Source organism: Papio anubis, chromosome 1 (assembly GCF_008728515.1).
Source record: "Papio anubis isolate 15944 chromosome 1, Panubis1.0, whole genome shotgun sequence".
NCBI classification, from domain to species: Eukaryota; Metazoa; Chordata; class Mammalia; order Primates; family Cercopithecidae; genus Papio; species Papio anubis.
The window spans coordinates 17,539,629-17,551,872 of record NC_044976.1 but is presented as its reverse complement, the minus strand read 5'-3'; the positions used below and the strand labels follow the sequence as shown (position 1 = coordinate 17,551,872).

The following is a 12,244-nucleotide window of genomic DNA, read 5'->3' as shown; positions in this document are numbered from 1 at the left end:
CGCGCAAGCGCTGCTGCTATGCTGAGCGCCGCGTCTCGCGTAGTCTCCCGGGCCGCCGTCCCCTGCGCCCTTCGCTCCCCGCAGCCCGAGGCCCGCGCGCTGGCCATGTCCCGGCCACCGCCACCGCGGGTCGCCACGGTGCTGGGCACTATGGAGATGGGGCGCCGCATGGACGCGCCCGCCAGTGCCGCGGCCGTGCGCGCCTTTCTGGAGCGCGGCCACACCGAACTGGACACGGCCTTCATGTACAGCGACGGCCAGTCCGAGACCATCCTGGGCGGCCTGGGGCTCGGGCTGGGCGGCGGTGACTGCAGAGGTAACAGTGGCCCCTGATTCTCCCCATGCATCGTGCAGAGCTGAGCCCGTCCCCAGCCGTGCACCACCCCGCCCGGGCCCGGCCGCGGGCAGCACCGACGGCTTTGTCCCTCGCCCCACCCACGTCCACCCCGCAGCTCTGGGAACCCCAGGACAACTGGACAGTGCTTTACCCTGACTCCTTTCCCCCACCGTCCTTCCACTGGGAATTGCAGCGCGAGAGTACCCCCCTAGCCTGGTCTGGCCCGTCGCTTCCCACCTCCATTGATGCCCCCGCCTCCAAACCTGCCAGGTGCCCATAACCGGTCCCTATCCAGGCTCTCCCCCTTTTCTCTACCCCTTCGTTGCCATCATCACCCATGCACTCTCTGGGCAGCCTTTTCTCATCCTGGCCTTTTCTTAACTACTAGACTTTGCCCTGTTCAGCTGGCAGTACCTCTGCCTGTCTCAGGGAGAACTGTGGCGATGCCTCAGGCTGGCTGGGAGAGTGGGGGTGTTTGGGAGTGCAGACGCGTGAGGGGTAGGGACTTTCCACTCTATGCCAAGCTTTGACATGGATCATAGGAGAGAAAGTAACTCCAGCCCTCCACAGGGAGTTCAGAGTCTAATGGGGAAGACTGAAATAACGATTGCTGGAGAGCCCAGAAGAGAGAGTACTTTGGGGAGCTGCAGGCCAGGGAGAGGCACTAGGGAAGGCTCAGCAAATGCTGGATGGAGCTTGGCCTTAAAGGCTCAGTGGTAGGTTGGAGGAGAACAGGAGAAAGGAGCATTAGAGTCTATGCAAAGACTTGGTTTGGAAATGCAGTGTGTGTGATGTGTGAAAGGAAGGCCAGTGGGCAGGTGGGGCTTGAGCGGAGGATGAAGGGGACTGTTCCTTGTGAGCCTGGTGCCCTTGATAGCCCTTGGGAGGGTGCCTGGCACGCAGTGAGGACCCAGGGAACATGGGCTGTTACCCTTACCATGCTTCACCCACTGGACTATCCTGAGGCTTCTGCTGCTCACCCCTGAGGAGAGGCTCTCTCTGCGCCCACCTTAGAGTCGTAGCGTGTGGTGGGTGGGGTTGGGGGAAGAGGGTGAATGTGAATCTCAGGCCCACGTGCTTTCTAGTTCACCTGGCTGCATGTTGTTGTTAGTATTTGAGATGGAATCTTGCTCTGTCACCCAGGGTGGAGTGCAATGGCACAATCTCAGCTCACTGCAACCTCTGTGTTAGCCTCCCGAGTAACTGGGATTACGGGTACACGCCACCACGCCCAGCTAATTTTTGTATTTTTAGTAGAGATGAGGTTTCACCATATTGGCCAGGCTGGTTTCCAACTTCTGACCTCAAGTGATCTGCCCACCTCAGCCTCCCAAAGTGCTGGGATTATAGGTGTGAGCCACCGTGCCCAGCCAGGTTACATATTATTAATAATGAAGATTTTGTCCCTGAGTTGGTTTTTCTTCTCCAGCCCTTCCCCGCTTCCATCTTTGAGGCCAGGAGCTCACTGGACCCAAGTCCTCAAGCCAGGCCTGAGACAAAGTTCATGCCAAGAATGCCTGCAGGGCTGTGGGGAAATGGAGAAAATCTGGATGAGGAACTGTGGAACTTGTTCTCTTCCATATCCCAGCTGATCTCATGACACCCCTCTGAGCTACTGAGCTGAGTTTGCCAAGTGTGAAAAGTGCAGAATCCATCCACCCACCAATCCAGACAGCTGGAGTTCTTTTTTTTGTTTTGTTTTGTTTTTTGTTTTTTGAGACAGAGTCTCACTCTCTCACCCGGGCTGGAGTGCAATGGCACAATTTGGACTCACTACAACCTCTGCCTCCCGGGTTCAAGTGATTCTCCTGCCTCAGCCTCCCAAGTAGCTGGGGTTACAGGCACCTGCCACCACACCTGGTTAATTTTTGTATTTTTAGTAGAGATGGGGTTTCACCATGTTGGCCAGGCTGGTCTCGAACTCCTGACCTCAGGTGATCCATCCACCTCAGCCTCCCAAAGTGCTAAGATTACAGGCGTGAGCTACCTTTCCTGGCCCAGCTGGGGTTCTTTTTTAATTTTTATTTTTATAGAGGGAGGGTCTTGCTACATTGCCCAGGATTATCTCAAACTCTTGGGCTCAAGTGATCCTCCCTACTCAGCCTCCCAAAGTACTGCCAAAGTAGGTTTACAGACTCGAGCCACTATACCTGGACCAACAGCTGGGGTTCTTTCTAGGTGAAAGATTAGTGGAAAATTAACTCATTTCCAAGCTGCTTGGATGCAGAACACTGTTGTCATAGCGATGTGTCTCTACAGTAGTTGGATGTATGCTCATGCTTCTGTGAGTCGGGAAGGGGAGGGGAGAATTATAATTACATTCTGCTCAGTTTGCCTTCTAAGCTCACAAATTGATCTCTACCACTAGGCCACATTCATGTGACTGCTTCGCTTTCCTAAATTCTTCCAGGCCTACCCCCTTGACTTCTTTCTCTATACTGCAGCCAAGTGTGAACACAGGTGACCGGTTCACACCCTGACAAAACCTGGAATGATCAAGTTCAGATTCAGTGGGATGGTATTTAAGAACTTTTGGGATCAGGTCTGTCCCTGTGTCTTGTCCTATGTCCCACTGCTCCTTGCTCTGGAATTTATGCTCTTATAACTTAGACTTGAAGGTTTGGAGCCTCATGTACTGGTTTTTTATTTTATTTTATTTTATTTTATTTTATTAATTTTTTTTTTTTTTGCCTCTTTGACTTTGCATAGGTTCCTATGCTCTGGAAGGTACTTCCTGCTCCTCCTTATTGGCTGGGACTCTGGCAGTGATCCCCTAGAGAAAGCCTTCCCTGGAGTCTCCAAGTTGGCTTCATGCATCTCATCTGGTCTCCTTGGCACAGTGTGCCTTTCCCTCCTGTGCTTACCATATTGTACCGTCATCCTCTAGGGCTCCAGGAGGGCAGAGATCCATTGTGTTCAGTTCATCTCTGCATACTCAGTTTCTAGTGCAAGGCCTTGCACAGCCAGTAGGTTGGTGACTAATGATAGTTATTCTAATTGGTGAACATTGAGAACTCACATATATGACATTATTTAATCCCCAGGACCTCCCAATGAGGACAGTTTGATTATTATCACTCCATTTTTACAGATCATAGAATTGAGGCCAAGAGAATATTAGTAATTTAGCTAGGGTTACACAAGTTGGCAAATGGCTTTAGTAGGTTACTTAACCATTCCATTCTCTCTCCAAGTGAAAATTGCCACCAAGGCCAACCCTTGGGATGGAAAATCACTAAAGCCTGACAGTCTCCGGTCCCAGCTGGAGACATCACTGAAGCGGCTGCAGTGTCCCCGAGTGGACCTCTTCTACCTACATGCACCTGACCACAGCACCCCAGTGGAAGAGACACTGCGCGCCTGCCACCAGCTGCACCAGGAGGTGAGGGGGTACTCCGAGCTCCGAAGGTGGGCTCCTGCTCCTTTCTTTATCCTGATCCTACTCATGACAGCAGAGGCACCAGGGCGGTCCCAGGGTGGAGCAGGAAACAGCCCCATTCCCCGGGCCCCACCCTGGCCTCCCCTTCCTGGTCTGGGCTGCACTGGGTTCTGACTGGAGCCTCACCCCTGCAGGGCAAGTTCGTGGAGCTTGGCCTCTCCAACTATGCTGCCTGGGAAGTGGCCGAGATCTGTACCCTCTGCAAGAGCAACGGTTGGATTGTGCCCACTGTGTACCAGGTGAGGGCTGGGGCTGCAGAGGACAAGGTCTCCAGGACTCCTGCTCATCTTGGGCTGTCTTTGCCCCTCCGACTGCCCCCATGCCCTCTGCATAGCAGCCACTCCCCTGCTGAAAGCCTGCAGATGGCTCCCAGGTACCCTCAGGATGCCATTCAAGCTCCTCAGCCGGGCCACTGGGCGTCTGCTTCCTTCCTGCCGGCCTGTGCACCTTGGACCCCTCCTTCCCCACCTCCTTTCGTACTTCAGCCTGGAACACATTTCCCCTGCCGTCCTCCCTGGGAGAAGCACTCGGGCCTTACGTAGAGGTCTCCTCCTCCGGAAGCCTTTCTAGACAGCCCCACAGGAGTCTCCAGTCTCCAAACCTCATCTTCATACATTCAGCGAGTACTTTCCAGCTCCTTGTTTGATCGTAGAACCTAACTTTATTGTAATTAACTGCCTTCCTGTCTATTTTTTTAAACTTGAGTAAACATCTCCCGGAGGCAGGGATTTTGTGACACCTACTTGTGGTTGTAACCAGTGTCCAGCGTGGAGTTGACACACCAGATATTTGTGGAAAGATATCATTTCACTTCAATTTTCTGTCCTTGGACCCAACACCGTCCCTCTATCCCCTGCTAACAGTAGTCATGTTAGAAGATTGCTGAAGGCCTGGGCTGGTGTTGCTTTAGAGTTTTAAAAGTGGAAGGCAACAGTTCCTTCTCTTGACATGTCCACCCTCTCCCCGGGGTCCCTCTCCCTGCAGGGTATGTACAACGCCACCACCCGGCAGGTGGAAACGGAGCTCCTCCCCTGCCTCAGGCACTTTGGACTGAGGTTCTATGCCTACAACCCTCTGGCTGGTACGTGGAGCATTCCTGAGCCTGTCTCAGCCTATTTCCGACCCACAGATGCCCAGCCCAGGACCTGGGAAGCAGGGAGGGTTTGGCAAGGGGCTGGGCTGCGTCCTTCAGCCCTCCTGGGTCCCTGCCCCTCCCCTAGACCAGAGCCCCGAGGGATGTGGCAGCTTCTGGGGCACTCTGGGCCCGGGGTCTGATTGCTGCCTTCCCGCAGGGGGCCTGCTGACTGGCAAGTACAAGTATGAGGACAAGGACGGGAAACAGCCCGTGGGCCGCTTCTTTGGGAATAGCTGGGCTGAGACCTACAGGAATCGGTGAGCTGGGGTTGGGCTTGGTGAGGATGGCTGGGGTGGGGTCAGCTCTGTGTGGAATGAAGTCCTGGACTGCTCCTGAGGTAAGCCCTTCCCTTGCTGTTTGCACCTGCTCCCCTGCATTCCTTCAGGAATTCCCAAACCCTCTGGGCGTGTTCTTGTTGTCTCGGGACCTCCGGGAGGAAATGAGGCTCCCTGGATGTTGGGGTCTTGAAGTCGTCGCTCTTTTCTGAGCAATCACCTGCTGGGAAGGAAAGAGCGAGCCCAGGATGGGCCAGGCATGGTGGCTCACACCTGTAATCCCGGCACTTTGGGACACCGAAGTGGGAGGATTGCTTGAGCTCATGAGTTCAAGACCAGCCTGGGCAACATGGTCTCTACAAAAAAAAAAAAAAAAATTAGCCAGGCGTGGTGGTGCACACCTGTAGCCCCAGCTACTCAGGAGGCTGGGGCAGGAGGATTACTTGAGCCTAAGAGGTTGAGGCCGCAGTGAACCATGATCATGCCACTGCACTCCAGTGTAGATGACAGTAAGACCATGTGTCAAAAAAAAAAAAAAAGGCCCAGGAGGGAGTCCTGCCCCATCTGAGCAGGCTTTGTGTCCCTAGGGGAAAGTCAGAGCAGGTTCCTGAGTCCTCAGGAATAAAGATTCATTGAGGTCTCTGTCGAGGGGCCTGGCATCCTGGGTGGTTCTGATGCCCAGCAAAGTGGGAGACCTATGACTAGAGAGGACACCCTCCCCTCAGGGCTGCAGGGTGTGGGGTGGGGCAGTGGCCCTGGATGGCTCTTTGGTCGTGGCTCCCAGTGTGATCCCCATGGTACTGACCCCTGTGCCACTGTCCCCCCTGCACAGCTTCTGGAAGGAGCACCACTTCCAGGCCATTGCCCTGGTGGAGAAGGCCCTGCAGGCCACATATGGCGCCAGCGCCCCCAGCATGACCTCGGCCGCCCTCCGGTGGATGTACCACCACTCACAGCTGCAGGTAACCAGCGACCCTGGGCCCTCAGCTCCTTCCCTTCCAGGGGAGCCTTTAGGTGAAGCCCAAAGCATTTGATTTCTCAATTCCTCTGAAATTTCTCTTTCTTCCAGTTCTCATAAACACTCTTCCCACTGGTCTTTGATGGTATCTGAGTGGAGGCTTTGTAGTGAGGGCTTCGTTACAGGGATCTTCTTATTCCTTAGGCTTCATGGAGTATGATTATCCCAGTGTTATAGATGAGAAACCCGAGGTTCACCCAGCTATTAAAGTGTCAGACATTTTAACACAGGTTTAACTAAAGCCCACCCATCTCACCCTTTAGGTTTCCCTCTCTTGATGCCTCCTGTCTTCCTGGTTAAAACTTATTTCCTGACCGGTGGCAGCGGCTCACACCTGTAGGCCAGCACTTTGGGAGGCCAAGATGGGAGGATTGCTTGAGCTCAGGCATTTGAGTCTAGCCTGGGCAAGAAAGTGGGACCCTATCTCTACAACAAATCAAAAACATTAGCCAGGTGTGATGGCTTGCTCCTGTGTTCCCAGCTACTCTGGAGGCTGGGATGGGAAGATGGCTTGAGGCTGGGAGGTCAAGACTGCAGTGAGCTGAGATCACACCACTCCACTTTAGCCCAGGTGACAAAGCAAGACCCTGTCTAAAAAAACAAGCAAACAACAACGAAAATAACAGCAACAAACTTACCTCCAGTTTCAGCATTCCATGTTGCATAGTGTCTGGCATGTATCCGGTAGATGTTCAGCATGTGGGAGCTGTGTTTTACATAAGTTTTCTCTCATTCCAATGCTGAAAACAGAGAAAAAGATTGAATGTCGTGCCCATGTCGACAGCACATATTCTAAAATTGGAATGATACAGAGAAGATTAGCATGGCCCCTGCGCAAGGATGACACGCAAATTTGTGAAACGTTCCATATTTTTCCGCCGCCACCACCGCACTGCACCACCTCCCACCCCCTTTTTTGTACAAAACACAAGGAAAAATGTTTTTGTTTAAGAAAAAAAAAAAAAAAGATTGAATGTCAAAATAAGCTTAATAACTCAGCCTGCTTTTTTATTTTTTTGAGACAGGGTCTCACTCTGTCACCCAGGCTGTAGAACAGTGGTGCACTCATAGCTCGCAGCAGCCACAACCTCCTGGGCTCAAGTGATCCTTCTGCCTCAGCCTCCCTGGTAGCTGGGACGAGGCATGCACCACCACCACTGGTTCATTTTGTTGTGTTTTGTAGAGACAGAGTTTCTCTCTGTTGCCCAGGCTGGTCTTGAACACTTTGGCTCAAGTATTCTTCCCACCTCGACCTCCCAAAGTGCCGGGATTATAGGCATGAGCCACTGTGCCCAGCTAACTTAGCTATTTTTACACAGCTGCTGGGGGGCAGAACTGGGCTGTGAATGTAGGTTTGTCTGGAAGCGTCGTGTGGCAGTAGGGGAAAGGATACAGGTTTCAAGTCACATGGGTACAGCTATCCAAGGCACCTTACGTCCTTCTGGACATATGGGATAGAAATATAAACAGAGAGCCCAAATCTCAGCAGGGAGGTGGCTAGGAGGGCTGTGAGTGGAGTTGCTGTGTAGCAGAAGAAGGTTGAAGTCTGGCTGTCTCCCTTGCAGGGTGCCCATGGGGACACGGTCATCCTGGGCATGTCCAGCCTGGAGCAGCTGCAGCAGAACTTGGCAGCAACGGAGGAAGGGCCCCTGGAGCCGGCTGTCGTGGACGCCTTTAATCAAGCCTGGCATTTGGTTGCTCACGAATGTCCCAACTACTTCCGCTAGGCCCATCGTGGCTCAGGCTGCCCAAGGCTCTTCTGTCACCTCTTTTGTTCTCTCACACTGACCAGTCTTGGCCTTAAGCTGACTCAGCAGAGTCTTTCTGGATTGTCTAGATCCATGCATTATTTTTCTAGTTCCTGCCTTGCTCCCTGTTTACTTTACACTGTGAAAGGCGGGGGTGAGTCCCACTTGAGCACTCCCTGTTGAATAAAGCAGGCACTTGACCTGGCTGTCGCCCAGGTCTTGAGTGAACCCCCAAAACTTGTTTTCTCTGCTGCTGACACCTTGTTTCCCATCCTACCTGGGGACTGAGAAAGGGCAGAACCATGGGCTGGAGTCTTCAGAGGACAGAGGTAGTGGGAGGGCCTCAGAAGCACACTGTCCTCCCAGGGTCTCCGCGGTCTCCCCTGGTCTGAATACTCACCTGACCTCTCAACACTGAGGTGCCTCTCACTCTTCTACACACGATAGAAAAGAGGGTTGTACACCTGCAGTACCTTTGCTCTAATTCAGAATTGCCTCAGTACATTCTTAGGAATGAAACAACTGGGGCAAAGAAACTACCATTAGAGTCACCACCAAGCAGAACGCTTCCCAGGATCTGTGGAACATCTTGAACGCTCTCAGTCTCAGCCTCCTCTTGTCTTAACTAAAGCCTCTTGTCTTTTCACCCATAAGGTTCTCAGCCTTGGCTCTGGGCCTCTATTCGGCGTGGGGACATAGGCAGCCACGGTCCTCATTTCCCTTAGAAACCCCTACTCCAAACAGGAGGCACCAAGGCTGAGAAGAAGAATCCTCGGTTCAGTGGTTGCTGAACCTGCTGCATTCCCAGTGCAGTGAAATCCCTCCAGCCATGGGCAGGGCAGCAGGCAGCACTTGGAGCAGCTTCTTGAAGCGATGCAAGAGGCCCAACCTGGAAATTTACTTTTTCATTTATATTTATTATTTGTTCTTGAGACAGGCTGTCGTTCTGTCACCTGCACTGGAGTACAGTGGCATGATCACTGCTCACAGCAATGTTGACCTCCGGGGCTCAAGGGATCCTCCCATCTCAGCCTCCCAAGAAGTTTTTATTTCTTTTTGTGGAGTGGAGGTCTCCCTATGTTGTCACCATCTTTTCTCTTTACCCATAACAAAACAGATGCTCACCCATGTGGAGGAGCGTATCAGTTATCTTTGCACAACAAACCACATTAATAAGTTGCTTGAAAAGATAAAATCCAAGGCTGGCACAGTGGCTCATGACTATAATCCCAACATGTTGGGAGCCCAAGGCAGGTGGATCACTTGAGCTCAGGAGTTTGAGACCAGCCTGGGCAACATGGTGAAATTCCGTCTCTACCAAAAATACAAAAAAATTAATCTGCATGTGGTGGCACATACCTGTGGTCCCAGCTACTCCAGAGGCTAAGGTGGGAGGATCGCCTGGGCTCTGGAAATAGAGGTTGCAGTGAGCCGAGATCATGCCATTACACTCTAGCCTGGGTGACACAATCAGACCCCATCTCAAAAAAAAAAAAAAAAAAATCCTTCTTATTGATCAAAAGATTTGATATAATTCCTCTTACTCCCAGCTGGCTTTTTCTTAATACTGAAATTGACTAATCCTAAGGCTCATACGGAAATTCATAGCACCCAGGAGAACCAAAACAGTCTTGAAAAACACATAGTTGGAGGACTCACACGTTCTGATTTCAAAACACTGCAAAGCTACAGTAATAAAGACAATGGTTCTGGCATAAGAGTAGAGCAACTGAACAAAACTGAGAGTCCAGAAATAAATTACTGATTTTAGAGTTGAGTGACAATAGGGACAGTTCAATAGGGAAAAGAATCATCTTCACCAATATCCAGATGTCCTCCTGCAAAAGAATGAAGTTGGACCCCTTCCCCATACCATAAACAAAAAATTAACTCAAATGAATCACCTTCTAAATGTATAAGGTAAACTATAAAACTCTTAGAAGAAAATATTTGAGTAAGTGTGACTTTGGATTAGGCAGTGGTTTCTTAGATGTTGACACCAAAAGCACACGTGACAAGAAAAAGTAAAGTCAACACCATCAAAGTTTAAAGTATTCATGCTTCAGAGAACACTATCAAGAAAGTGAAAAGACAACCCACACAAATCACATATCTGTTAAGGAACTTGTAGCTAGAATAGATACAGGACTCTTACAACGTAATAAAAGAGAAAACCCACCCAGGTGTAGTGGCTCACGCCTGTAATCCCAACACTTTGGGAGGCCAGGCGGACAGATCACTTGAGCCCAGGAGTTCAAGACCAGCTTGGGCAGCATGGCAAGACCCTGTCTCTACAAAAAATACCAAAACAATTAGTCGGGTATGGTGGCGGGCACCTGTGGTCCCAGCCAATCGAGAGGCAGAGGTGGGAGGATCTGTTGGGCCCAGGAGGTGGAGGCTGCAGTGAGCCAAGATCACACCACTGCACTCTAGCCTGGGCAACAGAGCAAGACCTGTCTCAAAAAAAAAAAAAAAAAAAAAAAGGAAAAGAAAAGAAATCCCAATTAAACAATGGGCAGATGATTGGAATAGACCTTTTTCTAGAGGTTATACAGGTGGTCAGTAACTACATGGAAAGCTACTTAAAATCAGTACTTATCAGGGAAGAGCAAATTAAAACCCCTTCAAATCCACTAAGCACTAGGATGATCAGAGTCAGTAAAATACAGAAAATAACAAGTGTTGAGGGTTTGGAGAAATGGGAGCCTTAGGACACTGCCATTGGGACGGTAAAACAGTGCAACCATTTTGGAAAACATTCTGGCAGTTTTTTTTAAAAGATTAAGCATCTATATGACCCAGAAATTTCACTCCCTAGGTATACCTAGAAGAAATGAGTTCGCGCACAGTGTCTCACGTCTGTGATCCCAGCACTTTGGGAGGCCGAGACGTGCAGATCACCTGAGGTCAGGAGTTCAAGACCAGCCTGGCCAACATGGTGAAACCCCATCTCTACTAAAAATACAAAAATTTGCCAGGCATGGTGGCACATGCCTGTAATCCCAGCTACTTGGGAGGCTGAGGCAGGAGAAGCGCTTGAACCTGGGAGATGGAGGTTGCAGTGAGCTGAGATCTCGCCACAGCACACCAGCCTGGGCAACAGAGCGAGACTCTGTCTTGGAAAAAAAAAAGAAAAAGAAATATATGTCCTTATTAAAAATTACATGAATGTTATAGCAGCATTATTCATAATAGCCAGAAAGTGGAAACTGCCCAAATGTCAATCAATAGATGAATGGATAAACAAAATATCTGTATGTACAATGGAACATTTTTCAAAACAAAAAAGGAATTAAGTATGAAACATCTACAATATGGATGAACCTTAAAAACATGTTAAGTGAAAGAAGCCCATCACAAAAGGCCTCATATTGTATGATTCCATTTATATGAAGTATCTGGAATAAGCAAATCTATTAGACACAGAAAATAGATGAGTGGTTGCCTAGGACTGAGGGGGTTTGGGAGGAAATGGAGATGCACTGCTACTGAGTACAGAGTTTCTTTTGGGGAGGTGATAAAGATGTTCTGAAGTTGTGGTGGTTGCACAATTCTGAATACACTAAACACCATTAAATTATATACTTTAAGTGGGTCAATTGTATATAATGCCTCAATTATGTGTAATAAAACAATCAATTAGCTCAGAAATCTGTTTGGGCAGGGCCCAGCAGGGAAGCCTCATCTGTTCCTCAGTGTCTGAGAGGTGATCTAGCAGCTGGAGGCTAGGATCGCCTGAGGGCATTCACTCAAGCATGTGGCAGTTGCTGCTGAGGGCCAGCTGGAATATCAGCTGCTGTCATCAACCAGCACACACGTGGCCTCTGCATGTGGCTTCCAAGGGAGCACATCCCAAGCAAACTAGGCAGAAGCCGTGTGGCCTTTTATATCCCGCAGAAGTCCATAGCATCACTCTTGTGTCCTGGGAGGAGAGTCAAAGATACCTGTGCAAAGAGCATGTGAGAGAATGGAGTGGTCATCTTTGGAAAATAAACTCTAACATTTGGAGCAACAGTCCTGAGTAGTGGAGAAGGTGAGTCCCGGGACCTGCCAGGAGACTGTGTCTTGAGTATCCCCATCAGAGATGCATTTTCTGCTATGTCACATCCCATCTGTTAGACTCTTCCGGCTACTGTATTTCAAACATAGTTGATGGTCTCTTGAATTCAGCTATTGCATATATAAAGAGATTCTTGAAGACACCATGTTGTACACCTTAAATAGATATTTATAATTTTTATATGTTAATTTAAAAATAAATAAGTGAGGCCAGGCGCAGTGGGTCATGACTG

The 12,244-nt window shown here is 50.1% G+C and overlaps 1 protein-coding gene and 1 non-coding gene across 2 annotated transcripts; both read left to right on the top strand.

Annotated features, from left to right (window-relative positions):
* Position 1: 1 nt before the first annotated feature.
* Positions 2–8,189, top strand: LOC101010515 (aflatoxin B1 aldehyde reductase member 2). The gene is made up of 7 exons (XM_003891225.3): positions 2–316; positions 3,532–3,719; positions 3,911–4,015; positions 4,761–4,857; positions 5,069–5,168; positions 6,019–6,148; positions 7,770–8,189. The coding sequence occupies exons 1-7, from the start codon at positions 19–21 to the stop codon at positions 7,929–7,931; spliced, it is 1,080 nt and encodes a 359-aa protein (XP_003891274.1). The 5' UTR covers positions 2–18; the 3' UTR covers positions 7,932–8,189.
* On the top strand, positions 6,973–7,079 carry LOC116271933. Its single transcript, XR_004180663.1, has one exon. It is a non-coding gene; the product is annotated as a U6 spliceosomal RNA (small nuclear RNA).
* Positions 8,190–12,244: the final 4,055 nt, after the last annotated feature.